Source organism: Tachyglossus aculeatus, chromosome Y4 (assembly GCF_015852505.1).
Source record: "Tachyglossus aculeatus isolate mTacAcu1 chromosome Y4, mTacAcu1.pri, whole genome shotgun sequence".
Taxonomy (NCBI): domain Eukaryota; kingdom Metazoa; phylum Chordata; class Mammalia; order Monotremata; family Tachyglossidae; genus Tachyglossus; species Tachyglossus aculeatus.
Window position 1 is genome coordinate 11598259 of NC_052096.1, and position 24492 is coordinate 11622750.

Genomic DNA, 24492 nt, shown 5'->3' on the forward strand with positions numbered 1-24492 from the left:
AAGGGACGGGAAGGAATCGTCTGTTGGATGTGAGGAGGGTGGGCGTGCCGTGGGTCATTGCACTGTCACTGGACAGTCTTTCCCAGGGCCGCTTTGGTCCAGGACCTCTCTCCTTCGTGATGTGGGTTTGTTTTCTTAATGGTATTTAAGCGCTTACTATGTGCCGGGCACGGTGTGAAGCACTGGGGTAGATACAAGCAAATTAGGGTAGGCACAGTCCCTGTCCCACAGGGGGATTGCAGTCTCAATCCCCGTTTTACAGATGAAGGAACTGAGGCACAGTGAAGTGACTGGCCCAAGGTCACCCCAGCAGACAAGTGGCAGAGGTGGGATTAGAACCCAGGTCCCCCCGGGCCTGGGCTCTATCCATTAGGCCGCACTGCTTCCTTTCTCTGATGTTCCTTCGCGGACATGCCATATCAATCAATCAATCAGTAGTATTTATTGAGCGCGTACTATGTGCAGAGCACTGTACTAAGCGCTTGGGAAGTAGAAATTGGCGACACATAGAGACAGTCCCTACCCAACAGTGGGCTCACAGTCTAATATATACTCTCAGTGGCTGGACTGACTGGTGGAGGCCCAGGGGAGCAGAGTCCTTGTGGAGCCCAGCCCAGGGTGGGGGAGAGGGGTCCCTAGAGCTGACTCGCCCAGGCGTGGTGAAGCGCTTAGTACAGTGCTCTGCACATAGTAAGCGCTCAATAAATACGATTGATGATGAGGATGGTGAACTCTGAGGAGGGGGTGAGGCAGTAGTCTGGCCCCTCCCAAGGAGGTTTGGGGGGGTCTCCTTCATCCCCACGGGTTTGTGCTCCGGCCAGGGGCGGCAGTTGCGTGACTCCGGGGACGGTGTGTGGTTTTGGGGACGGGGGGAACGCTCTTCAGCCCGGGCTTCGCAGTGGCCCTCGAACACCCATGTCCACACTGGTCATCATCATCATCAATCGTATTTATTGAGCGCTTACTATGTGCAGAGCACTGTACTAAGCGCTTGGGAAGTGCAAATTGGAAAATTGGGTCTTGGTCCCACCCAAGACCCCCACCCCAGGGTGGTGGCCCTGCGTACTGAAATGCTTGACAGCCTCCTTCCTTAGGGGAAATAGCATGGAGTGGGAGGGGCGGGGGAGGACCTTCAGTTCTGGGCAGGAGGTGTGTGGCCTTAAATAAGTAATTATAGTATTTATTAAGCGCTTACCAGGTGCCAGGCACTGTACTGAGCGCTGGGCTGGGTACAAGCAAAGCGGGTTGGCCACAGTCCCTGTCCCACATGGGGCTCGCGGTCTCGACCCCCATTTTTCAGATGAGGTCACTGAGGCCCGGTGAAGCGACTTGCCCAAGGTCACACGGCCGACCGGCGGTGGAGTCGCGATTCGAACCCGCGACCTTCTGGCTCCCAGGCCTGGGCTCTAGCCGCGTAGGCTGCGTCTCTCTCACTGGGCCTTATTCCACAAACTGCCTGCTAGAGCCAGTGGGATTGGTATGGGCTCCCCGGGGGGGGAACTGGGGAGGATGGAGATTTTGGAAGGTTTGGATTCTAAACGTACCGTCTCCCTCCCCCCGTCTCTGCGTGTGTGTCTCTCTCTGTCTCTGTCTGTCTCTGTGTGTCACTGTCTCGCTGCCGGGGCCACATGTCCAGCATTCCACCTTGTAAATACCGTTATTTGTATATACTGTAAATGATGACATCCGTGGGGCCTGCCCGGGCCCGGGGGACCTGGGAACAGACGCAGACACAGACCCAAACACAGCACAAGCAACGGCCACAGGTGAGGACGCTCCCCGGGGCCGGGGGGCCGCGGCGGGGTGGGGGGCGGCCACTCGCTCTTCTCCCGCGAGAGCCCACCGGCTGACGGGCTTGGAGGAAGCTGGCACGGTTGCCCCGGTCACCTCCCGAAAGACAGGCGCCGTGCTTCCCGGGCACGGCGGCGCCGGGAATTCCCCCGCCTCGGTGCGGGTCGCCGGGCCGGCCTGCCCGGCGGGGTGGTCGCCCGGGTTGTGTAGTGCCCGGTGGCCTGAGGGGATCAATCAATCATATTTATTGAGCGCTTACTATGTGCAGAGCACTGTAGTAAGCGCTTGGGAAGTACAAATTGGCAACATATAGAGACAGTCCCTACCCAACATTGGGCTCACAGTCTAAAAGGGGGAGACAGAGAACAAAACCAAACATACTAACAAAATAAAATAAATAGAATAGACACGTACAAGTAGAATAGATATGTACAAGTATGAATAATGGGCAGCCCCGAAGGAGCTGGGGGAGGCCGGGCCGGGGCCACTGGAGACCGAGGCACCGCTCTGGTCCCCAGGCCACGGCTGAGCAGATCCGGCTCGCGCAGATGATCTCGGACCACAACGACAGTGACTTTGAGGAGAAGGTGAAGCAGGTGAGTAGCACCTGCCCGGTGGTGGTGGGGGGCTGCGTGGACGGAGCGGCCCCGGGGCCCTGTTCCGGTCCTGGGAATGCGGTGGGGGTGGGCAGGGGCGGCGAGCCCCCCCGCCGGTGACCGTGTCCCTCCCGCAGCTGATGGACATCACGGGGAAGAACCAGGACGAGTGCTTGATCGCCCTGCACGACTGCAACGGGGATGTGAACCGAGCCATCAACGTGCTGCTCGAGGGCAGCCCGGACACGGTCAGGGCCCGACGGGCCGGGGGGGGGGTGGGACGGGGGAGGCGGCCTGGTCACGGCAAATCATCAATTGTATTTCATCATCATCGTATGTATTGAGCGCTTACTGTGTGCAGAGCACTGTACTAAGCGCAAATGGCCAGTACTAGTCTAGTTCTGACGCCTGGCGGGCGGGGCAGGCGCAGGAGGGTGTTGATAATAATCAAGGTATTTGCTTAGCGCTTACAATGTGCAAAGCACTGTTCTAAGCACTGTTCGATACAAGTCAGTCAGGTTGGAAACAGTTCCTATCCCACACTGAGGATACACGCTCTCAGTCCTCATCTTACAGACGAGGTCGCTGAGGCCCAGGGAAGTTAAGTGACTTGCCCAAGGTCACACAGCAGAGGTGTGGCGGAGCCGGAATTAGAACCCAGGTCCTTCAGACTCCCGGGCTCCGTCTTTTAAGCCACGTGACCCCCAGCCTGAGGGGGACGGGAAAGCGGGCCGTTTCCGGCCTGCTGGGTGACCTTGAGCCCGTCGCCGAACCTCTCTGGGCCCCAGTTTTCTCCTCCAGAGCGGGGAGAGGCCTGCCCTACCGCGGGGCGCTGACCAAGGGGAAGGCGGGAGCGCTTTCTGGATCCTCACGCCCCCCTGACTGGCTGTCTCCCCTGTCCTATCCTTGTCCCGTCCTCCGGCCAGCATTCCTGGGAGATGGTCGGGAAGAAGAAGGGCGTTTCGGGCCTGAAGGACGGCGGGCAGGCGGAGCCCAGCGAGGAGGGCAAAGAAGACCGGGACCGCGACCGGGACCACAGCCGGCGCCGGGGCGGACCCCCCAGGCGGGGGAGAGGCGCCAGTCGCGGACGAGAGTGTACGTCCCGGGGTCACCCGCGCGCCGCCCCGGCCTCCGGGATCTCCGGTCCCCATCGTCTCGGTCCCTCACCCCCGTCGTGAGCGGATGAGAGCGCGTGTCCCGGGATTCCCGGGTCACGGACGGGCCCACTTGGGGGGCGGGCAGGGGACACCCCGCATGGTGGGGCGCGGTACCAGGGGCGCGCCCTGTGTTCCAGTTCGGGGCCAGGAGAACGGAGTGGACGGGGTGAAGAGCGGGGGCCTGTCCGGCCGGGGGACGGAGCGAGGCAGGAGAGGCCGCGGGCGAGGCCGAGGTCAGTGGGGGCCCGGGGAGCGGGAGGGGGCTCTCTGGGGGCGGGGGGCCCTGACCGTCAGCCGTCAGCGCGGACCATCATCCTCATCAATCGTATTTATTGAGCGCTTACTGTGTGCAGAGCACTGTACTGAGCGCTTGGGGAGTACAAGTTGGCAACATATAGGGACGGTCCCTATCCAACAGTGGGCTCACAGTGGGGGGAGGAGATCGGCGGGGAGGTGGGGGGGTCTACACCTACACCCCTCCAACCTGTTCGTGCGTCACCTTCCTTCCAGGCGGCTCTGGGCGGAGAGGAGGAAGGTTTTCGGCCCAAGGCATGGGGTGAGTGATAGCCCCGTCCTGCCACCTCATTCATTCGTTCAGTCGTATTTATTGAGCGCTTACCGTGTGCAGAGCACTGTACTAAGCGCTCGGGAACTACAAGTTGGCAACATACAGGGACGGTCCCTACCCAACAGTGGGCTCACAGCCTGTCTTCTTCCGGGGACCCATTTGCCCCCCGGCTGGTCGCACACTCGACCATTTCAGTCATTCATTCGTGTTTGTTAAGCGCTTACCGGGTGCAGAGCTGTGTAGTAAGCGCTTGGGAGAGTACAGTGCGACAAAACAGCAGCGTGGCTCAGTGGAAAGAGCCCAAGCTTGGGAGTCAGAGGTGGTGGGTTCTAATCCCGGCTCCGCCACTTGTCAGCTGTGTGACTTCGGGCGGGTCACTTCACTTCCCTGGGCCTCAGTTCCCTCATCTGGAAAATGGGGATTAAGACTGTGAACCCTGGGCTTTGGAGTCAGAGGTCATGGGTTCAAATCCCAGCTCCGCCCCTTGCCAGCTGTGTGGCTTTAGGCAGGTCACTTCACTTCTGTGGGCCTCAGTTCCCTCGTCTGTAAAATGGGGATTAAGACTGTGAACCCTGGGCTTTGGAGTCAGAGGTCATGGGTTCAAATCCCAGCTCCGCCCCTTGCCAGCTGTGTGACTTTGGGCAGGTCACTTCACTTCCCTGGGCCTCAGTTCCCTCGTCTGTAAAATGGGGATTAAGACTGTGAACCCTGGGCTTTGGAGCCTGAGGTCATGGATTCAAATCCCAGCTCCGCCCCTTGCCAGCTGTGTGACTTTGGGCGGGTCACTTCACTTCCCTGGGCCTCAGTTCCCTCATCTGGAAAACGGGGATTAAGAACATGAACCCCACGTGGGACAACCTGATCACCTCGTATCCCCCCCCAGCGCTTTGAACGGTGCTTTGCGCATAGTAAGCGCTAAACAGATACCGTCATTATTATTATTATAGCAGACACATTCCCTGCCCGTAATGAGCTTACAGTCGGGCAACCCCGTTGGGGTATCCCAGCCTCCGGCAGGGTGGTGGGAGGAGGGGGATGCTGGCGGAGGAGGCTTCGGAGTCCCCCCTATCCCCGTGACCCACCCGCGGGGACCCTTATCCCAAAAGGACCTTCAACCCGGCCGACTACGCGGAGCCGGCCAGCGCGGAAGAGAGCTACGGCGGCGGGGGCGGAAACACGTGGAACAGCACCGGGAGCTTGGAGCCGGACGACGGGGCCAGTGAGCGTTCTCCCGGGGGGTTGGGGGGGACGGCGGGGAGACCCGGGGGGGACCCTCTGCCCCCCGAGTGCCCGGGGCGCTCAGCCCGATGCGGTCGGCGGTCGGGCCTGGACCTGAGGCAGGGACGAGGCCCCGGGGGAGGCCCGGGTGGTCCCACGACGCTCGGTCACCGGGGTGTCTGTTTCAGGACTTGACTTCATGGGCGTGGAGGGGTCAAACTATCCCCGAAAATTTGAGACTGCTCCTGGTAGGCACTGCTTCATTCATCGTTTACCGAGCGCCTACTGTGTGCAGAGCGCTGTGCTGAGCGCTTGCTTACCGCGTGCAGAGCACTGTACTAAGCGACTGGGAGAGGACGGAACAGCAGTAAGCGGACACGTTCCGTACCCACAACGAGCTGACAGGCTCCTCGCCCCCCGCGCCCCTAATTCTGGGTTTGGGGGGAGCTGGCAAGGGGGTGGCAGTGGCCGTGCGGACTGGCCTTCTGGGCCGCTCCGGGGCCCCGTGGTGCCCCTTGCCCGGCGCTCTGCGCCCGAGTCAGATCGGAGGCCACGGTGCCGGGTTGTGCTGGCCTGCGGGTAGGCCGGCCCCGTGGGGGCCCCAGGAGGTGGCAGAGGATCGTCTGACCCCCAGCCCTCCCCCCAAAATGACAGAAGGCCAGCCAAGCCCAAGCCCTTTCCCCCCCCACTGGGCGTCTCTCTGGTCCAGGACCCCCCCCCGCCCCCCCACGCACACCCATCTCAGAGCTGGCAGCGGGTCACTTCCCATCTCAGCACCAAAACTGACCCTGACTTCCTGCTTTCTCCCCAGGTGCGTGGAGGAGCGCGACAGAGGAGTGGGGAACCGAGGACTGGAATGAAGATGTGAGTGCCCCCCTGCCCCCAGATTCTGGAAGCTCAACTCCATCATGGCATACCCCTTTTCTCTCCTCCCCTCCTATCCCCCTTCTCCCTCCTCACCTCCTATCCCCCTTCTCCCTCCTCTCTTCCTGTCCCCCTTTTCCTCCTCTCCTCCTACCCCCCTTCTCCCTCTCCTCCTACCCCCCTTCTCCCTCTCCTCCTACCCCCCTTCTCCCTCTCCTCCTACCCCCTTCTCCCTCTCCTCCTTCTCCCTCCTCTCCTCCTTCTCCCTTCTCTCCTCCTTCTCCCTTCTCTCCTCCTTCCTCTCCTCCTCCTTCTTCCTCTCCTTCTCTCCCTTCTCCTACCCACCTTTTCCTCCTGTCCTCCTAGCCCCCCTTTCCTCCTCTCCTCCTACCCCCCTCCCTCCTACCCCCCTCCCTCCTCTCCTCCTTCTCCCTCCTCTCCTCCTTCTTCCTCCTCTCCCCTCCCCTTTCCTCTCCTTCTCCCTCTCCTCCTTCCCCCTCCCCTCCTTGCTCTCCTTCTCGTTCCTCTTCTTCCTGTCCTCCTTCCTCTCCTTCCTCTCCTCCTCCTTCCTCTCCTCCTCCTCCTTCCTCCCCTCCTCCTTCTTCCTCTCCTCCTCCTTCTTCCTTTCCTCCTCCTCCTTCCTCCCCTCCTCCTTCTATCTCTCCTTCCTCTTCTCCTCCTTCCTCTCCTTCCTCTCCTCCTCCTTTTCCTCTCCTCCTACCCCCCTTCTCCTTCCCTTCCTCCCATCCCCCTTCTCCCCCTTTTGTCCCCTCTCACCCGGCTCCCTGGCCGGCAGCCTCACTACCGGGGAAGTGGGATCATCCAGTCCAGCCCCGGCCCCCCGCGCCCTGGGAATGGATGGCCATCCAGTCAGCCGGGCCCCCTGGGGTCAGGTCCAATCAGTCCAATCTCCGTCCCCTTCCCCCTTCCCTCCCCCCCGCCCCGCGAACTGCCGGTTTTCCCGTCGGCCGGGTCTTCAGCCGTGACCGGGCCGTCCTCGTTCCCCCCCCACCCCCTGTCCCACCCCCAACCCTCAGCTGTCGGAAACCAAGATCTTCACGGCCTCGAGCGTCTCTTCTGTCCCGCTGCCTGCAGAGAACGTGACCATCACCGCCGGGCAGAGGTGAGCGTCCCCGCCCGCCCCGCCCGCTGCGGGTGCTGGGGGGAGGGCGACGCGCTCCTCGACGCGGGCAGCTCGCGGCGGGGGCTCCTCCCCGTGACGACCGGGCGGTCCGGCGCCGGGGACCCCGCCGGACGCCTGAGTCTCTGCCGTCCCCAGGATCGACCTGGCCGTGCTCCTGGGCAAGGCCCCCGCGTCCCTGGAGAGCGAGCCGCCCACCCTGGACCCCTCCCAGGCCCCCTCGCTGTCGCAGCCGCTGGTGTTCAGCAACTCCAAGCAGAGCACCGGGTCCCAGCCGCCCTCCAGCAGCGCCTTCGCCCACCACAACATGGTGAGGGGGCACGAGGCCGGGGGACGGCCGGGGGCAGGGGTTCAGAGCTAATGGCAGATGATTGTGGTACTTGCTAGTGCTTACTATGTGCCAAGCGCTGTTCTAAACGCTGGGGTAGATACAAGCTAAACAGATTGGACACAGTCCCTGTCCCACTTGGGGCTCTCACAGTCTTAATTCCCATTTTGCAGATGAGGGGACTGAGGGAAGCGACTTGCCCAAGGTCGCCCAGCAGACTTGTGGCGGAGCCGGGATTAGAACCCAAGACCTCGGACTCCCAAGCCTGCGCTCTCGCCACTAGGCCAGGCTGCTGCTTTACGTTGGCCACACTAGCTCAGGGAGGACCCGTGAGGGCCTGGTTGGGGTGGATCCGGCACAGTGCTTAGTACAGTGCTCTGCACACCGGAAGCGCTCGATACGACTGGCCGACCGAGTGTGGTGCCTCAACCCGGGCGTGGGTATCGGGCCTTCCCTGGCACCCAATGGCACGGGACTCCTTGGAGGGCTCCCCTTCCCGGCTCAAGGCTGGGACGCGGAGCCATTGGGCAAAGCAGCGTGGCCTAGAGGACAGATCGCCGGCCTAGGACCCGAGTTCCAATCCCGCTCCGCCATTTGCTGGGTGGCCCTGGGGACTTCTCTATGCCTCAGTTTCCCCCATCTGTAAAATGGGGATGAAGACTGAGCCCCGTGTGGGCCAGGGATCGCGTCGAGTCCGATCCGCCTGTATCCCCCCCCAGCGCTTAGTACGGTACCCGGCAGGCGGTGAACGTTTAATAGATACCGTTAAAAAAATAAAGACCTGGCCTGACTGAACTGGACGTCAGCCGGGCCTCGGTATGGGAGGGTGGCGCTGGCCCGATGGGGGGTGGGAGGGGTCGCCCCTTCTACTCGCCGCTCGCCCGGCAGACCCGTGGGTAGGAGGGGAAAGCCCGCGCCGGGGCAAACCGGCCTCGGCCCGTCCCTCGTGGAGAGGGCGGCCCGTGACGCCCCCGCCCTTCCGGCAGGTGGGCATGCTGGGCAAGGGGTTCGGCGACGTGGGCGAGGCCAAGGGCGGCACCACCGGCTCGCAGTTCCTGGAGCAGTTCAAGACGGCCCAGGCCCTGGCGCAGCTGGCGCAGCACGCCCCGCCCGGGGGGCCCACGGCCCCCCCCACCCCCGCCGCCGCCGCCTCCTGGGACCTGGGCACCGCCGCCACGACGCAGGCCCCGGCCCTGGGGCCGTACGGTGAGGCACGGGGCCGGCCGGAGGGGCGGGGGCGGGAGCGGTTCACGGCCCCTCTCACGGCCGCCCGCCCGCCCGCCGTCTCCCCGGCAGACCTGAAGCCCCCGGCGGACTCGGCGGTCCACAGCCCCTTCGCCAAGCACCAGGCCTTCCCCACGTCGGCGACCATGATGGAGGTCTTCCTGCAGGACAAGGCTCCGGCCGTGGCGGCCGCCCAGGCGCCCCCGGCCTCCCCGCTCCCCAGCAAGCCGCCGCCGCCGGCCGCCGCCCCCCAGGGCTCCCCCGGCGCGTCGGACCACCCGCCCTCCAGCCCCCAGCCCGCCCACCAGAAGCTCCGGCCGCAGAAGAAGAAGGCCTCGCTGACGGCCAAGGTAGCCACCCCGCCGCGGGCCCCCCGTCCGGAGGTTCTCCGGACGCTCCAGAGATGGAGGGAGGCGAGGCGATCCGTGCCCGCGGAGAGGTGCCACTCTAATCGGGCCCGGTCAGCTCGGATGAGAGGAGGGAAAGGCGGAGAGACGAGAGGGCCGGGCGCGGGGGTGTCATCCGAGGGATGCGGGCGCGCGTGACCCCGGCGGGTGCCCCCCCCAGATTCCCACGTTGGCGGTGGAGATGCCCGGCTCGGCCGACATGTCCGGACTGAACCTGCAGTTCGGGGCGTTGCAGTTCGGGTCTGAGCCTGTGCTTCCGGACTATGAGATAGCCGCCGTCGCCGCCGCCGCCACCGTGACCACCCCGGGGGCCAGTCAGCCCCCCAACAGCTTGTTCACCAGCACGGCCAGGTAACGCCACCCACCCGCCTCCCCCGCTCCCTCGCTTGGGGCCGGGCACCCAGAAGCAGCGTAGCGGCCCGGTGGGCACAACCCGGGCCTGGGTTTTCATCCCGGCTCCGCCACTCGTCACGTCCCGGGGAACCGGAGGACCTGGGTTCTAATCCCCCGCTGGTCCACTGTGTGGCCTTCGACCAGTCGATTAACTTCTACGCTTCAGCTTCCTCGGCTGTAAAAATGAGGATTTACCCCTTCTCCCTCCTACTTAACCGTGAGCCTCATGTGGGGCAGGGACCGTGTCGGTTCCCTCGACTGGAAGATGGGGATTAAGACTCTGAGCTCGATGGGGTGCGGGGACTGTGTCCGGCCCGACTGTCTTATATGCGCCCCGGCGCTTAGTACAGTGCTGGGCACGTGGAAGTGTGTAACAAATACCACGAAAAGAAAATTGAGGCTGGGGCCCAGTTTCTGCCGGGGATTTTGGAAGCCCTGCTAGGGGTCTCGGGCTCAGGGGTCCTGTGGGTCGGGGGGCGGCTCAGGCCTCGAGGGGGTCGCCCCAAGGGCCGGAGCTCGCGATCCTGGGCGCCGAGGTGCCCGGCGGGTTCGGAGGGGAACCGTGAGCTGGGTAGAATGGGTACCCGCGGTAGAAGGCCGTGGCTTCTGATCCCGTCATCATCATCGTTATCAATCGTATTTATTGAGCGCTTACTGTGTGCAGAGCACTGGACTAAGCGCTTGGGAAGTCCAAGTTGGCAACATCTAGAGACGGTCCCTACCCGACAGCGGGCTCACTGTCTAAAAGGGGGAGACGGAGAACAAAACCAAACATACTAACAAAATAAAATAAATAGAATAGATAGGGACAAGTAAACACTTGTCTGCTGGGTGACCTTGGGCAAGTCATTCACTTATCTATCTGTAAAATAGGGATTAAGCCGCGACCTCCATGTGGATCAGGGACTGTGTCCAACCCGAATTCCTTGTCCCCCGCCCAAGTGCTTAGTACAGTGCCCGGCACATAAGTAAGCGCGTAACAAATACCCTAGTTGTTGTCATTATCTTTATTATTATTATTATTACTGTCTTGTGCGTGACCTTGGGAAAGCCGCTTTGCTTCTGGGCCTCACTTCCCTCATCTGTAAATTTCAGTCATGTTTATTGAACGCTTACTGCGTGCAAAGCACTGCACTAAGCACTGTACCGTACAACAGGCAGGTACATTACCAGTGCACAGCGAGCTCACAGTCGAGAGGGGATTAAGACCCTGAGTTCCTCGCAAGACATGGAATATGTCTGAACTGATTCGCTTCTACCTACCCCAGTGCTCGGCACCGTGCCGGGCACATAATAAGCGTCATCCATCGTATTTGTTGAGCGCTTACTCTGTGAAGAGCACTGTACTAAGCGCTTGGGAAGTCCAAATTGGCAACATCTAGAGACAGTCCCTACCCAACTGTGGGCTCACGGTCTAAAAGGGGGAGACAGAGAACAAAACCAAACGTACTAACAAAATAAAATATACACATATATACATATATACATTATATATATATGTACGTTATTTGTGCATATATATAAGCGCTTAGTACAGTGCTCTGCACATAGTAAGCGCTCAATAAATACGATTGATTGATATATATATATATATACACACAAATAATAATCAATCAATTGTATTTATTGCACCTAACAAATGCCTTAAAAAATGACAAAGACAAGACCGGGTCCGGCGGACGGCGAAGAGGGTGGGATGGGGACCCCTGACCGCTCCCTCCTCCGTCCGCCCCCGCAGCGACGCTCCGTCCACGATCTCGTCCAGCCAGAGCCAGGAGTCCGGCTTCCCGAGCGGCCCCGCGGTGCCGGCTACCTTCCCCTCGCAGGGCAGCGGGGCCGGCCCCCTGTACGAGCAGCGGGCCACCCAGACCCGCCACTACCCGGCCTCCATCTCCTCCTCCTCCATGTCGTCCTCCATCTCCTCCTCGCCCCAGAAGGATCTGGCCCAGGCCAAGGTAGCCCCCCGCCCCGGCCCGACGGGTCCTTCCTCCGCCCCGCACGGCCGTAGACCTCGCCTGTCCCCGTCCGTGGCCCGGCGAGGGGGACAGCGCGTGCCACAGGAGCCGCGGAGCCGCCCGCCCGGCCGACGGAGGCCGGCCTCACCGCGACGGCTCCCACAAAACCCCCCGGGGGGGTCGTCGAAGGGGAAGGGACGAGGGAGGGGACGGTCGGACCGCCTCCCCACGCCCCCGCCCGTGTCCCGTCTGTCCCCAGAACGGCTTCGGCTCGGTGCAGGCCTCCCAGTTACCCACCGCCCAGGCCACCGAAGGTGAGCAGCGTGGGGTCGTGGGATCGGCCGCTGGCCCCCGGGCTTCCCCCGCCGCGTTTCGGGTGGGGGCGGGTCCGGCCGGGTGGCGAGCCCGGGCTTTGGGATCGGAGGTCATGGGTTCAAGGCCCACCTCTGCCAGCTGTCAGCTGGGTGACTTGGGGGGCAAGTCACCTCGAGCCCAGGCTTTGGAGTCAGAGGTCGTGGGTTCAAGCCCCGGCTCCGCCGGTTGTCAGCTGGGTGACCTTGGGCAAGTCACTGCGCTTCTCTGGGCCTCGGTTCCCTCATCTGGAAGATGGGGATGAAGACTGTGAGCCCCCTGTGGGACAACCCGATCACCTTGTGACCTCCCCAGCGCTTGGAACGGTGCTTTGCACGTAGTAAGCGCTTAACAAATGCCATTATCATTATTATTATTATTATTCTCTGTGCCTCAGTTACCTCATCTGTAAAATGGGGATTAAAACTGTGAGCCCCCTGTGGGACAACCTGATCACCTTGTAACCTCCCCAGCGCTTGGAACAGTGCTTTGCACATAGTAAGCGCTTAACAAATGCCATTATTATTATTATTATTCTCTGTGCCTCAGTTACCTCATCTGTAAAATGGGGATTAAGACTGTGAGCCCCCTGTGGGACAACCTGATCACCTTGTAACCTCCCCAGCGCTTAGAACAGTGCTTTGCACATAGTAAGCGCTTAACAAATGCCATTATTATTATTATTCTCTGTGCCTCAGTTACCTCATCTGTAAAGTGGGGATTAAGACTGTGAGCCCCCCGAGGGACAACCTGATCACCTTGTAACCCCCCCAGCGCTTAGAACAGTGCTTTGCACATAGTAAGCGCTTAACAAATGCCACTGTTATTATTATTATTATCTGTTCTGCACAGTACAGTGCAGCGCTCTGCACACAGTAAGCGCTCAATAAATACGATTGATTGATTGATCTGCTGAGTGACCCGGGCAAGCATTTCACTTCCCCGCGCCTCAGTTAACTTATCTGCAAATGAGTCAGTCAGTCAATCGTATTTATTGAGCGCTTACTGTGCAGAGCACTGTACTAAGCACCTGGGAAGTCCCAGTTGGCAACATAGAGAGACGGTCCCTACCCAACAGTGGGCTCACAGTCTAAAAGGGGGAAACAGAGAACAAAACCAAACATACTAACAAAATGAAATAAATAGTAAAATAAATAAATGAAAAGAGTAATAAATATGTACAAACATATATACGGGTGCTGTGGGGAAGGGAAGGAGGTAAGACGGGGGGATGGTGAGGGGGAGAGGAAGGAGGAATGCTCAATCAATCAGTCATTTGTATTTATTGAGTGCTTACTGTGTGCAGAGCACTGTACTAAGCGCTTGGGAAGTCCAAGTTGGCAACATATAGAGACAGTCCCTACCCAACAGCGGGCTCACAGTCTAGAAGGGGGAGACAGAGAACAAAACCAAACAAACTAACAAAATAAAATAAATAGAATAGATATGGACAAGTAAAATGAGGATAGCGACCGTGAGCCCCACGCGGGACAGGGACCGCGTCCGATCCGATTTGCTTGGATCCGCCCCCAGCGTTTAGTACTTCGCCTTGGCACGTAGTAAGCGCTTAACCAGTAGCGTTGATTATGATAGTACCACAAGTTTTGGTATCGTTAAGCGCTCACTTCGTGCCGGGCCCCGTATTAAGCGATGGGGTAGATCCAAGATAATGGATGTCCCCCGGTCCGAGGAGGAGTCGGGGCCCGGGCCCCAGTCCGGTCAGGCGCCCGGCCCGCCCCCGGTCTGGCTCCCGGTTGTCCAGCCAGCGCCCTGACCGCCGCCCGCCCTAGGTGCTCCCGGCCCCGCCGCCAAGGCCGACTCGTCCTCCAACCCCGGCCTCGCCTCCCTGCCGGACGCCGTCCCCCCGGCCTCGCTGCTGACCACCGCCAACCCGCACGCGGCCACGCTGAGCGGCCTGAACCACAGCGAGGAGCTGCCCACCACCACCGCCCCCCCCGCACAGGTGGGTGGCCCGGCCGGGCGGGAGGCGGGCGGCCCGGGAGGGGGGGCCGCGACTGAGCGGTGCCCACCCCTCTGTCGTGTCCCCCCTCCTCAGCGCGCTGTCCACGCAGCAGAGCACGCTGTCGTCCTCGACGCCCTCCGGACGCACTTCAACAGCCGCCCTTTTGGTGAGCACCGGGTCCCCGCCGGGGCACGGGGAGCTGGAGGGAGCCCGGCCTCTGCCCCCGGGGGGTTGCCACTCTGGGCGCGGCGGCGGACCAGTAGACCCCACCTGGCTCTGCCATAGCCACGTGGGGGGGACGGTACCCGCCAGAGGAGCCACGGGGGGCCGCGGCCCGGCACCGTCGGGCCGCATCCGTGTCCGATTGGAGCCGCCGCCTCCCCCGACACGCGCCACCCGTGCCCGGGTGGCGGGTCGTGCCCTTCGGGAGATGGGTCGGAGCGATGGGCACGTGGTCCCCAGGCCTTTCGAGCGACCCGCTCGAGGAGGCCTTCCCAGACTGAGCCCCTTCTTTCCTCTCCCCCTCGTCCCCCTCTCCATCCCCCCGTCTTACCTCCTTCCCTTCCCCACAGCACCTGTATAGATGTATATATGGTTGTACATATTTATTACTCTATTTTACTTGTACATTTCTATCCTACTTATTTTATTTTGTTGGTATGTTTGGTCCTGTTCTCTGTCTCCCCCTTTTAGACTGTGAGCCCACTGTTGGGTAGGGACTGTCTCTATGTGATGCCAATTTGTACTTCCCAAGCGCTTAGTCCAGTGCTCTGCACATAGTAAGCACTCAATAAATACGATTGATTGATTGATTGATTGACCCAGGGGGCCGATTCCTGCTCACGGCGGGGCGGCCCCGGGCAGGGGTCCCGGGGGGAGAGTCGGTCATCGTCCCGAGCGTGATCCAACTCTGCGTCCCCCTCCCCGGTCTGTCGACAGCACACGAGCGTGGAGAGTGAGGCGACGCTCCATTCTTCCGCCAGCACTTTCTCCACGGTGTCCAGCTCCGCGGCGGGGCCCCCGCCCGTGGTCAGCGCCTCGGCCAGCCTGGGCCTCGGCCTGGGCAGCACCTCCTCCGTCACCGCCTCCACCCGCGGCTCCGTCGCCACGACTTCAGGTGGTCGCGCCCGCCGCCCGGTTTGGGGGGGGGCGGGGGGCCGAGGGACCGCGCCCGCGGCGGGGGGCCGGGCGTGCTGCCGGGGAGCCCCCGTGGTGACGGGCCCGCGTCTTCCGTCTCGCCAGGAAAAGCCCCCCCGAATCTCCCACCCGGGGTGCCCCCGCTGTTGCCTAACCCATACATCATGGCTCCGGGCCTGCTGCATGCCTACCCGGTGAGCGGGGCGGGGCGGGGCGGCCGGGGAGGGGGCGGGCACCCGGGCGGGCATCCGATCGGGCGGCCGGCCCGCCCTCGGCTGACGCCCGCCCCCGTGTCCCCAGCCCCAAGTGTACGGTTACGACGACCTCCAGATGCTCCAGACAAGGTTCCCTCTGGTGAGTGGCGGGGAGCGGGCACGGCCGTAGACCTCGCCCGGCCTCACCCGCGGCCCGGCGCGGTGGGGGGACGGCCCTCGGACCCCTCCCCGCTGACTGTTTCCGTCCCCTCCGTGCCGCCTTCCAGGATTACTACAGCATCCCATTCCCCACGCCCACCACCCCGCTGACCGGGAGGGACGGCAGCCTGCCCAGCAACCCTTATTCCGGTAGGCCGGCGGGCGGTCGGGTGCCGGGGGGGGGGCCCGGGCGGGGCCGAGGAGTGGGACCGCCGGGTGGGAACCCCTACGCCAGCCTCCCCCTCGCCCGCCCCGGGCCCAGGTGACCTCACGAAGTTCGGCCGCGGAGACGCGTCGTCCCCGGCCCCGGCCACGACGCTGGCCCAGCCGCCGCAGCCGAGCCAGACGCAGACGCACCACACCACGCAGCAGACATTCCTCAACCCGGCGCTGCCGCCCGGCTACAGCTACACCAGTCTGCCCTACTACACCGGGGTCCCGGGCCTGCCCAGCACCTTCCAGTACGGGCCCGCCGTGTTCCCTGTGAGTCCTCGCCCCGGAGACCCCCGCCCCGTGCCTGGGGAAGGGCGCCCAAACCCCTCCCTGCCTTCGCCCCTCGGCCTCCTCTCGGGCACGAATCCGTCTCCGCCGCGTTGCGCTCCTTCCCAGCGCTCACTAGTAATTGAAGCAGCCTGGCTCAGCGGAAAGAGCCCGGGCTTCGGAGTCAGAGGTCAGGGGGTTTTAAGCCCGGCTCCGCCGGTTGTCGGCCGTGTGACCTTGGGCGAGTCACTCCTCTGAGCCTCGGTGATCTCATCTGTCCAATGGGGATGGAGACCGGGAGCCCCTTGTGGGACAACCTGATCACTTTGTATCCCCCCCGCAGCGCTTAGAACGGTGCTTGGCACAGAGTACACACTTAACAAATACCATTACTGTTATACCCTCCCTGCCTTTGCCCCTTGGCCTCCTCTAAAACTCAGCTCGGGCACGAATCCATCTCCGCCGCGTTGCGCTCCTTCCCAGCGCTCACTAGTAATTGAAGCATTGTGGCTCAGCGGAAAGAGCCCGGGCTTCGGAGTCAGAGGTCAGGGGGTTTTAAGCCCGGCTCCGCCGGTTGTCGGCCGTGTGACCTTGGGCGAGTCACTCCTCTGAGCCTCGGTGATCTCATCTGTCCAATGGGGATGGAGACCGTGAGCCCCTTGTGGGACAACCTGATCACTTTGTATCCCCCCCGCCCCGCAACGCTTAGAACGGTGCTTGGCACATAGTACACGCTTAACAAATACCATTACTGCTATATTATAGTAATATAATTACTATGCTTGGCACATAGTACACACTTAGCAAATACCATTGCTATTATATTATAATAATAGTATACCATTGCTATTATATTATAATAATATAATTACTGCATACCATGTATAATAATTATAATGGCATTTGTTAAGCACTTAACGCACACAATATAATTACTGTGCTTGGCACATAGTACACACTTAGCAAATACCATTACTATTATACTATAATAATATAATTACTGTATACCATATATAATAATTATAATGGCATTTGTTAAGCACTTAACGCTTAGAACAGTACTTGGCACATAGTACACACTTAACAAATACCATTGCTGTTATAGTAATATAATTACTATGCTTGGCACATAGTACTCACTTAGCAGATACCATTATTATTATATTATAATAATATAATTACTATATACCATATATAATAATTGTAATGGCATTTGTTAAGCACTTAATGCTTAGAACAGTGCTTGGCACATAGTACACACTTAGCAAATACCATTACTATTATATTATAATAATATAATTACTATATACCATATATAATAATTGTAATGGCATTTGTTAAGCACTTAATGCTTAGAACAGTGCTTGGCACATAGTCCACACTTAACAAATACCATTACTGTTATAGTAATATAATTACTATGCTTGGCACATAGTACACACTTAGCAAATACCATTACTATTATATTATAATAATATAATTACTGTATACCATGTATAATAATTATAATGGCATTTGTTAAGCATTTAACGCTTAGAACAGTGCTTGGCACATAGTACACACTTAACAAATACCATTACTGTTATAGTAATATAATTACTATGCTTGGCACATAGTACACACTTAACAAATACCATTACTATTATATTGTAATAATATAATTACCATATACCATATACAATAATTATAATGGCATTTGTTAAGCACTTAACGCTTAGAACAGTGCTTGGCACATAGTACACACTTAACAGATACCGTTACTGTTATAATAATATAATTACTATGCTTGGCACATAGTACACACTTAACAAATACCATTACTATTATATTGTAATAATATAATTACTATATACCATATACAATAATTATAATGGCATTTGTTAAGCACTTAACGCTTAGAACAGTCCTTGGCACATAGTACACACTTAACATACCATTACTGTTATAATAATATAATTACTGTGCTTGGCACATAGTACACACTTAGCAAATACCATTACTATTGTAATAATATAATTACTATATACCATATACAATAATTATAATGGCATTTGTTAAGCACTTAACGCTTAGAACGGTGCTTGGCACATAGTACACACTTAACATACCATTACTGTTATAATAATATAATTACTGTGCTTGGCACATAGTACACACTTAGCAAATACCGTTACTATTATATTATAATAATGACTATGCTTGGCACATAGTACACACTTAGCAAATACCATTACTATTATATTATAATAATATAATTACTATGCTTGGCACATAGTACACACTTAGCAAATACCATTACTATTATATTGTAATAATATGATTACTATATACCATATACAATAATTATAATGGCATTTGTTAAGCACTTATAATAATATTAATAATAATGGTGGTATTTGTTAAGCTCTTACTATGTGCCAGTCACTGTCCTAGGCATCGGGATAGATTCATTCATTCATTCAGTCGTATTTATTGAGTGCTTACTGTGTGCAGAGCACTGTGCTAAGCGCTTGGGAAGCACAAGTTGGCAAAATAATACGAGACGTAATAGACGATAGATACAAGACAATCCGGTCGGACAGTGTCCCGGTCCCACAAGGGGCCCCCAGTCTTCACCCCCACTTTACAGATGAGGGAACTGAGGCCCTGAGAAGTTTTTAAGTGACTTGCCCGAGGTCACCCAGCAGGACGCGGCAGGGCCGGGATCAGAACCCATGACCGTCGAACTCCCAGGCCTGGGCCTCTATCCGCTTGGCCATGCTGCTTCTCTCCCTGCATTCAGTCATAGCTATGGAGCGCTTCTTGTGTGCCAAGCACTGTGCTAAGCGCTTGGGAGAGGACAATAGGGGAATAAACGGGCGCGCGGCCTGCCCGCCCCGCGCGCTCACTCAGTACCGCCGGTCGGTTTCCCCCCAGGTGGCTCCTACCTCTTCCAAGCAGCACGGTGTGAATGTCGGGGTCAGCGCCTCGGGGACCCCCTTCCAGCAGCCCAGCGGCTACGGCTCTCACGGATACAACACTGGTGAGCGCGCTGGGGGGGGGCGGGGGGGCGCGGGGTTTTGGGGTGGGGGGTCCTCAGGGTCCCCGCCCTGCTCTAGACGGTCAGCTCGCCGCCGTGGGCGGGGAATATCCGTTTATTGTCGTCCCGCGTGCTCAGTCCAGAAGCGTTCGATAAATAACATTCGGATGAATGGCCCGGTCCCATTCCGAAGCAGAAGTAATAACAGTGATGGCGTTTGCTAAGCGCCTACGATGTGCTAAGCGCTGCTCTAAGGAGAGAAGCAGCGTGGCTCAGTGGAAAGAGCACGGGCTTTGGAGTCGGGGGTCGTGGGGTCATCCGAAGCAGAAGTAATAACAATGATAGCATTTGTTAAGCGCCTACTATGTGCAAAGCGCTGCTCTAAGGAGAGAAGCAGCCTGGCTCAGTGGAAAGAGCACGGGCTTTGGGGTCGGGGGTCGGGGGTTCATCCGAAGCAGAAGTAATAACAATGATGGCATTTGTTAAGCGCCTACTATGTGCAAAGCGCTGTTTAAGGAGAGAAGCAGCGTGGCTCAGTGGAAAGAGCACGGGCTTTGGAGTCGGGGGTTCATCCGAAGCAGAAGTAATAACAATGATGGCATTTGTTAAGCGCCTACGGTGTGCTAAGCACTGTTCTAAGGAGAGAAACAGCATGGCTCAGTGGAAAGAGCACGGGCTTTGGAGTCGGGGGTCGTGGGGTCATCCGAAGCAGAAGTAATAACAATGATGGCATTTGTTAAGCGCCTACTGTGTGCAAAGCACTGTTCTAAGGAGAGAAGCAGCGTGGCTCAGTGGAAAGAGCACGGGCTTTGGAGTCGGGGGTTCATCCGAAGCAGAAGTGATAACAATGATGGCGTTCGTTAAGCACCTACTATGTGCAAAGCACTGTTCTAAAGGGAGAAGCAGCGTGGCTCAGTGGAAAGAGCACGGGCTTTGGAGTCGGGGGTCGTGGGGTCATCCGAAGCAGAAGTGATAACAATGATGGCATTTGTTAAGCGCCTACTATGTGCAAAGCGCTGCTCTAAGGAGAGAAGCAGCGTGGCTCAGTGGAAAGAGCACGGGCTTTGGAGTGGGGGGTCGGGGGTTCATCCAAAGCAGAAGTGATAACAATGATGGCATTTGTTAAGCACCTACTATGTGCAAAGTGCTGTTCTAAGGAGAGAAGCAGCGTGGCTCAGTGGAAAGAGCACAGGCTTTGGGGTCGGGGGTCGTGGGTTCGAATCCCGGCTCCGCCAGCTGTGTGACTTCGGGCAAGTCGCTTCACTTCTCTGGGCCTCAGTTCCCTCACCTGTAAAACGGGGATGAAGACTGTGAGCCCCCCCCGTGGGACAACCTGATCTCCTTGATGGTTCTCCTGATGATCTCCTGATCATCCTGATCCTGATTCTCCTGAATGATCACCTGATCATTCATCAAGCGCTTGACATTTTCAGCCAAAAGCAATATTTTCCTCGGACTACCGAGACTTTATATTTCCCCAGTGCTTAGAACAGTGCTTGGCACATAGTAAGCGCTTAATAACTGCCATCATTATTCATTCATTCATTCAGTCGTATTTATTGAGCTCTTACTGGACTGAGCGCTTGGGAAGTACAAGTTGGCAACACGTAGAGACGGTCCCTACCCAACAGCGGGCTCACAGTCTAGAAGCCTAGATTCTAGAAGTCTAGAATCAATCAATCAATCAGTCGTATTTATTGAGCGCTTACTGTGTGTAGAGCACTGGACTAAGCGCTTGGGAAGTCCAAGTTGGCAACATCTAGAGACGGTCCCTACCCAACAGCGGGCTCACAGTCTAGAAGGGGGAGACAGAACAAAACCAAACATATTAACAAAATGAAATAAATAGAATAGATATGTACAAGTAAAATAAATAGAGTAATAAATACGTACAAGTATATATCAATCAATCAATCGTATTTATCGAGCGCTTACTGTGTGCAGAGCACTGTACTAAGCGCTTGGGAAGTCCAAGTTGGCAACATATAGAGACAGTCCCTACCCAACAGTGGGCTTACAGTCTAAAAGGGGGAAACAGAGAACAAAACCAAACATACTAACAAAATAAAATAAATAGAACAGATAGGTACAGGTAAAATAAATGGAGTAATAAATAAGTACAAACGTATATACATAGATACAGGTGCTGTGGGGAAGGGAAGGAGGTAAGATGGGATGGAGAGGGGGACGAGGGGGAGAGGAAGGAAGGGGCTCAGTCTGGGAAGGCCTCCTGGAGGAGGTGAGCTCTCAGCAGGGCCTTGAAGGGAGGAAGAGAGCGAGCTGGGCGGACGGGCAGAGGGATTGGGGGCATTCCAGGCCCGGGGGAGGACGTGGGCCGGGGGTCGATGGCGGGACGGGCGAGAACGAGGTACGGTGAGGAGGTGAGCGGTGGAGGAGCGGAGGGTGCGGGCTGGGATGGAGAAGGAGAGAAGGGAGGGGAGGTAGGAGGGGGCCAGGGGATGAATGGACAGCCTGGAAGCCCAGGGTGAGGAGTTTCTGCCTGATGCGCAGATTGATTGGTAGCCACTGGAGATTTTGGGGGATAATAATATACAGGATAATAATCATTATCGTTATTATTATTATCATCACCCCCGCCTCTCGTTGCAGGAAGAAAATACCCCCCTCCGTACAAGCATTTCTGGACGGCCGAGAGCTAGTCGCGCCCGAGACCGCGGGCCGTGTTTTGTGTGTGTGTGTGTGTGTGTGTGTGTGTGAATTTGCACTGAAGTCTCGTTTCAGACCACCGAGGAGCCGGCCAGCCCGATGACCCCCCCCCCAACCCCCCCCCCCGGTCCTCCCCCTCGGCCCCCCACCCACACCCCCAGCCCCGGGGCAGGCGTTCGGGATGGGGCGGGAGGGGGCGGGGGGCGGGTCTGGGGACGGGGGGGAAAGGCCGCCTCGCCCCCCCCGCCCGGACCCCCCATCCCCTCCCCGCCGTCGTCCCGCGCCCCCCGCCCACCCCCCCGTGTGTCTGACCCGTCTGTACCGTTTCCCGTCCAAGCTGTGCAGCGGTTCCGGGGCGGGACTGCACACACGCGCTGTTGCTTTTGATTTCCGGAAGGCATGTAGTTGCAACTGTAACAAAATATTTGTAGTCTTCAATAAACTGTGGTATTTCTTTAGCTAACGCTGGCGTTCTTTCCGTGCCTGTCTCTGAGAGGGGGAGCCGTAATAATGGCTGGTATTGAAGTCTTTTAGACTGTGAGCCCACTGTTGGGTAGGGACTGTCTCTATGTGTTGCCAATTTGTACTTCCCAAGCGCTTAGTACAGTGCTCTGCACATAGTAAGCGCTCAATAAATACGATTGATTGATTGATTGATTGATTTAGGCGCTTACTGTGTGCCGGAGATGAGCAAATCAATCAGTCGTATTTATTGAGCGCTTACTGCGTACGGAGCACTGGACGAAGCGCTTGGGAAGTACAAGTCGGCAACATATGCACCTGTATATATGTATATATGTTTGTACGTATTTATTACTCTATTTTACTTGTACATAGCTATTCTCAATCAATCAATCGTATTTATTGAACACTTACTGCATGCAGAGCACTGGACTAAGCACTTGGGAAGTACAAGTTGGCAACATATGCACCTGTATATATGTATATATGTTTGTACATATTAATTACTCTATTTTACTTGTACATATCTATTCTATTTATTTTATTTTGTTAGTACGTTTGGTTTTGTTCTCTGTCTCCCCTTTTTAATCAATCAATCAGTCATATTTACTGAACACTTACTGCATGCAGAGCACTGGACTAAGCGCTTAGGAAGTACAAGTCGGCAACATATGCACCTGTATATGTGTATATATGTTTGTACATATTTATTACTCTATTTATTTTACTTGTACATATCTATTCTATTTATTTTATTTTGTTAGTATGTTTGGTTTTGTTCTCTGTCTCCCCCTTTTAATCAATCAGTCAATCGTATTTATTGAGCGCTTACTGCATGCAGAGCACTGGACTAAGCACTTGGGAAGTACAAGTTGGCAACATATGCACCTGTGTATATGTTCGTACATATTTATTACTCTATTTTACTTGTACATATCTATTCTATTTATTCTATTTATTTTATTTTGTTAGCATGTTTGGTTCTCTGTCTCCCCCTTTGAATCAATCAATCAATCGTATTTATTGAGCGCTTACTGCATGCAGAGCACTGGACTAAGCACTTGGGAAGTACAAGTTGGCAACATATGCACCTGTATATATGTATATATGTTTGTACATATTACTCTATATTTATTTTACTTGTACATATCTATTCTATTTATGTTATTTTGTTAGTATGTTTGGTTTTATTCTCTGTCTCCCCCTTTTAATCAATCAATCAATCGTATTTATTGAGCGCTTACTGCATGCAGAGCACTGGACTAAGCACTTGGGAAGTACAAGTTGGCAACATATGCACCTGTATATATGTTCGTACATATTTATTACTCTATTTTACTTGTACATATCTATTCTATTTATTCTATTTATTTTATTTTGTTAGCATGTTTGGTTCTCTGTCTCCCCCTTTGAATCAATCAATCAATCGTATTTATTGAGCGCTTACTGCATGCAGAGCACTGGACTAAGCACTTGGGAAGTACAAGTTGGCAACATATGCACCTGTATATATGTATATATGTTTGTACATATTACTCTATATTTATTTTACTTGTACATATCTATTCTATTTATGTTATTTTGTTAGTATGTTTGGTTTTGTTCTCTGTCTCCCCCTATTAATCAATCAATCGTATTTATTGAGCGCTTACTGCATGCAGAGCACTGGACTAAGCACTTGGGAAGTACAAGTTGGCAACATATGCACCTGTATATATGTTCGTACATATTTATTACTCTATTTTACTTGTACATATCTATTCTATTTATTCTATTTATTTTATTTTGTTAGTATGTTTGGTTCTCTGTCTCCCCCTTTGAATCAATCAATCAATCGTATTTATTGAGCGCTTACTGCATGCAGAGCACTGGACTAAGCACTTGGGAAGTACAAGTTGGCAACATATGCACCTGTATATATGTATATATGTTTGTACATATTACTCTATATTTATTTTACTTGTACATATCTATTCTATTTATGTTATTTTGTTAGTATGTTTGGTTTTATTCTCTGTCTCCCCCCTTTTAATCAATCAATCAATCGTATTTATTGAGCGCTTACTGCATGCAGAGCACTGGACTAAGCACTTGGGAAGTACAAGTTGGCAACATATGCACCTGTGTATATGTTCGTACATATTTATTACTCTATTTTACTTGTACATATCTATTCTATTTATTCTATTTATTTTATTTTGTTAGCATGTTTGGTTCTCTGTCTCCCCCTTTGAATCAATCAATCAATCGTATTTATTGAGCGCTTACTGCATGCAGAGCACTGGACTAAGCACTTGGGAAGTACAAGTTGGCAACATATGCACCTGTATATATGTATATATGTTTGTACATATTACT

At 55.9% G+C, this 24492-nt stretch overlaps 1 protein-coding gene across 1 annotated transcript in view; it reads left to right on the top strand.

The window, feature by feature from the left end:
* Positions 1-21801, top strand: part of UBAP2L (ubiquitin associated protein 2 like) — a 30906-nt gene extending 9105 nt beyond the window's left edge. The window contains exons 2-25 of the mRNA XM_038769055.1: positions 1637-1766; positions 2310-2387; positions 2525-2635; positions 3314-3482; positions 3682-3777; positions 4055-4100; positions 5219-5331; positions 6142-6194; positions 7232-7317; positions 7474-7645; positions 8650-8869; positions 8960-9237; positions 9455-9645; positions 11426-11642; positions 11902-11956; positions 13784-13956; positions 14048-14122; positions 14896-15073; positions 15199-15287; positions 15394-15447; positions 15575-15656; positions 15769-15989; positions 18903-19008; positions 21616-21801. Of these exons, the coding sequence (XP_038624983.1) occupies positions 1677-1766; positions 2310-2387; positions 2525-2635; positions 3314-3482; positions 3682-3777; positions 4055-4100; positions 5219-5331; positions 6142-6194; positions 7232-7317; positions 7474-7645; positions 8650-8869; positions 8960-9237; positions 9455-9645; positions 11426-11642; positions 11902-11956; positions 13784-13956; positions 14048-14122; positions 14896-15073; positions 15199-15287; positions 15394-15447; positions 15575-15656; positions 15769-15989; positions 18903-19008; positions 21616-21665 (3003 nt within the window). The 5' untranslated portion in view covers positions 1637-1676 and the 3' untranslated portion in view covers positions 21666-21801. The remainder of the gene's footprint in view (positions 1-1636; positions 1767-2309; positions 2388-2524; positions 2636-3313; positions 3483-3681; positions 3778-4054; positions 4101-5218; positions 5332-6141; positions 6195-7231; positions 7318-7473; positions 7646-8649; positions 8870-8959; positions 9238-9454; positions 9646-11425; positions 11643-11901; positions 11957-13783; positions 13957-14047; positions 14123-14895; positions 15074-15198; positions 15288-15393; positions 15448-15574; positions 15657-15768; positions 15990-18902; positions 19009-21615) is intronic.
* Positions 21802-24492: the final 2691 nt, after the last annotated feature.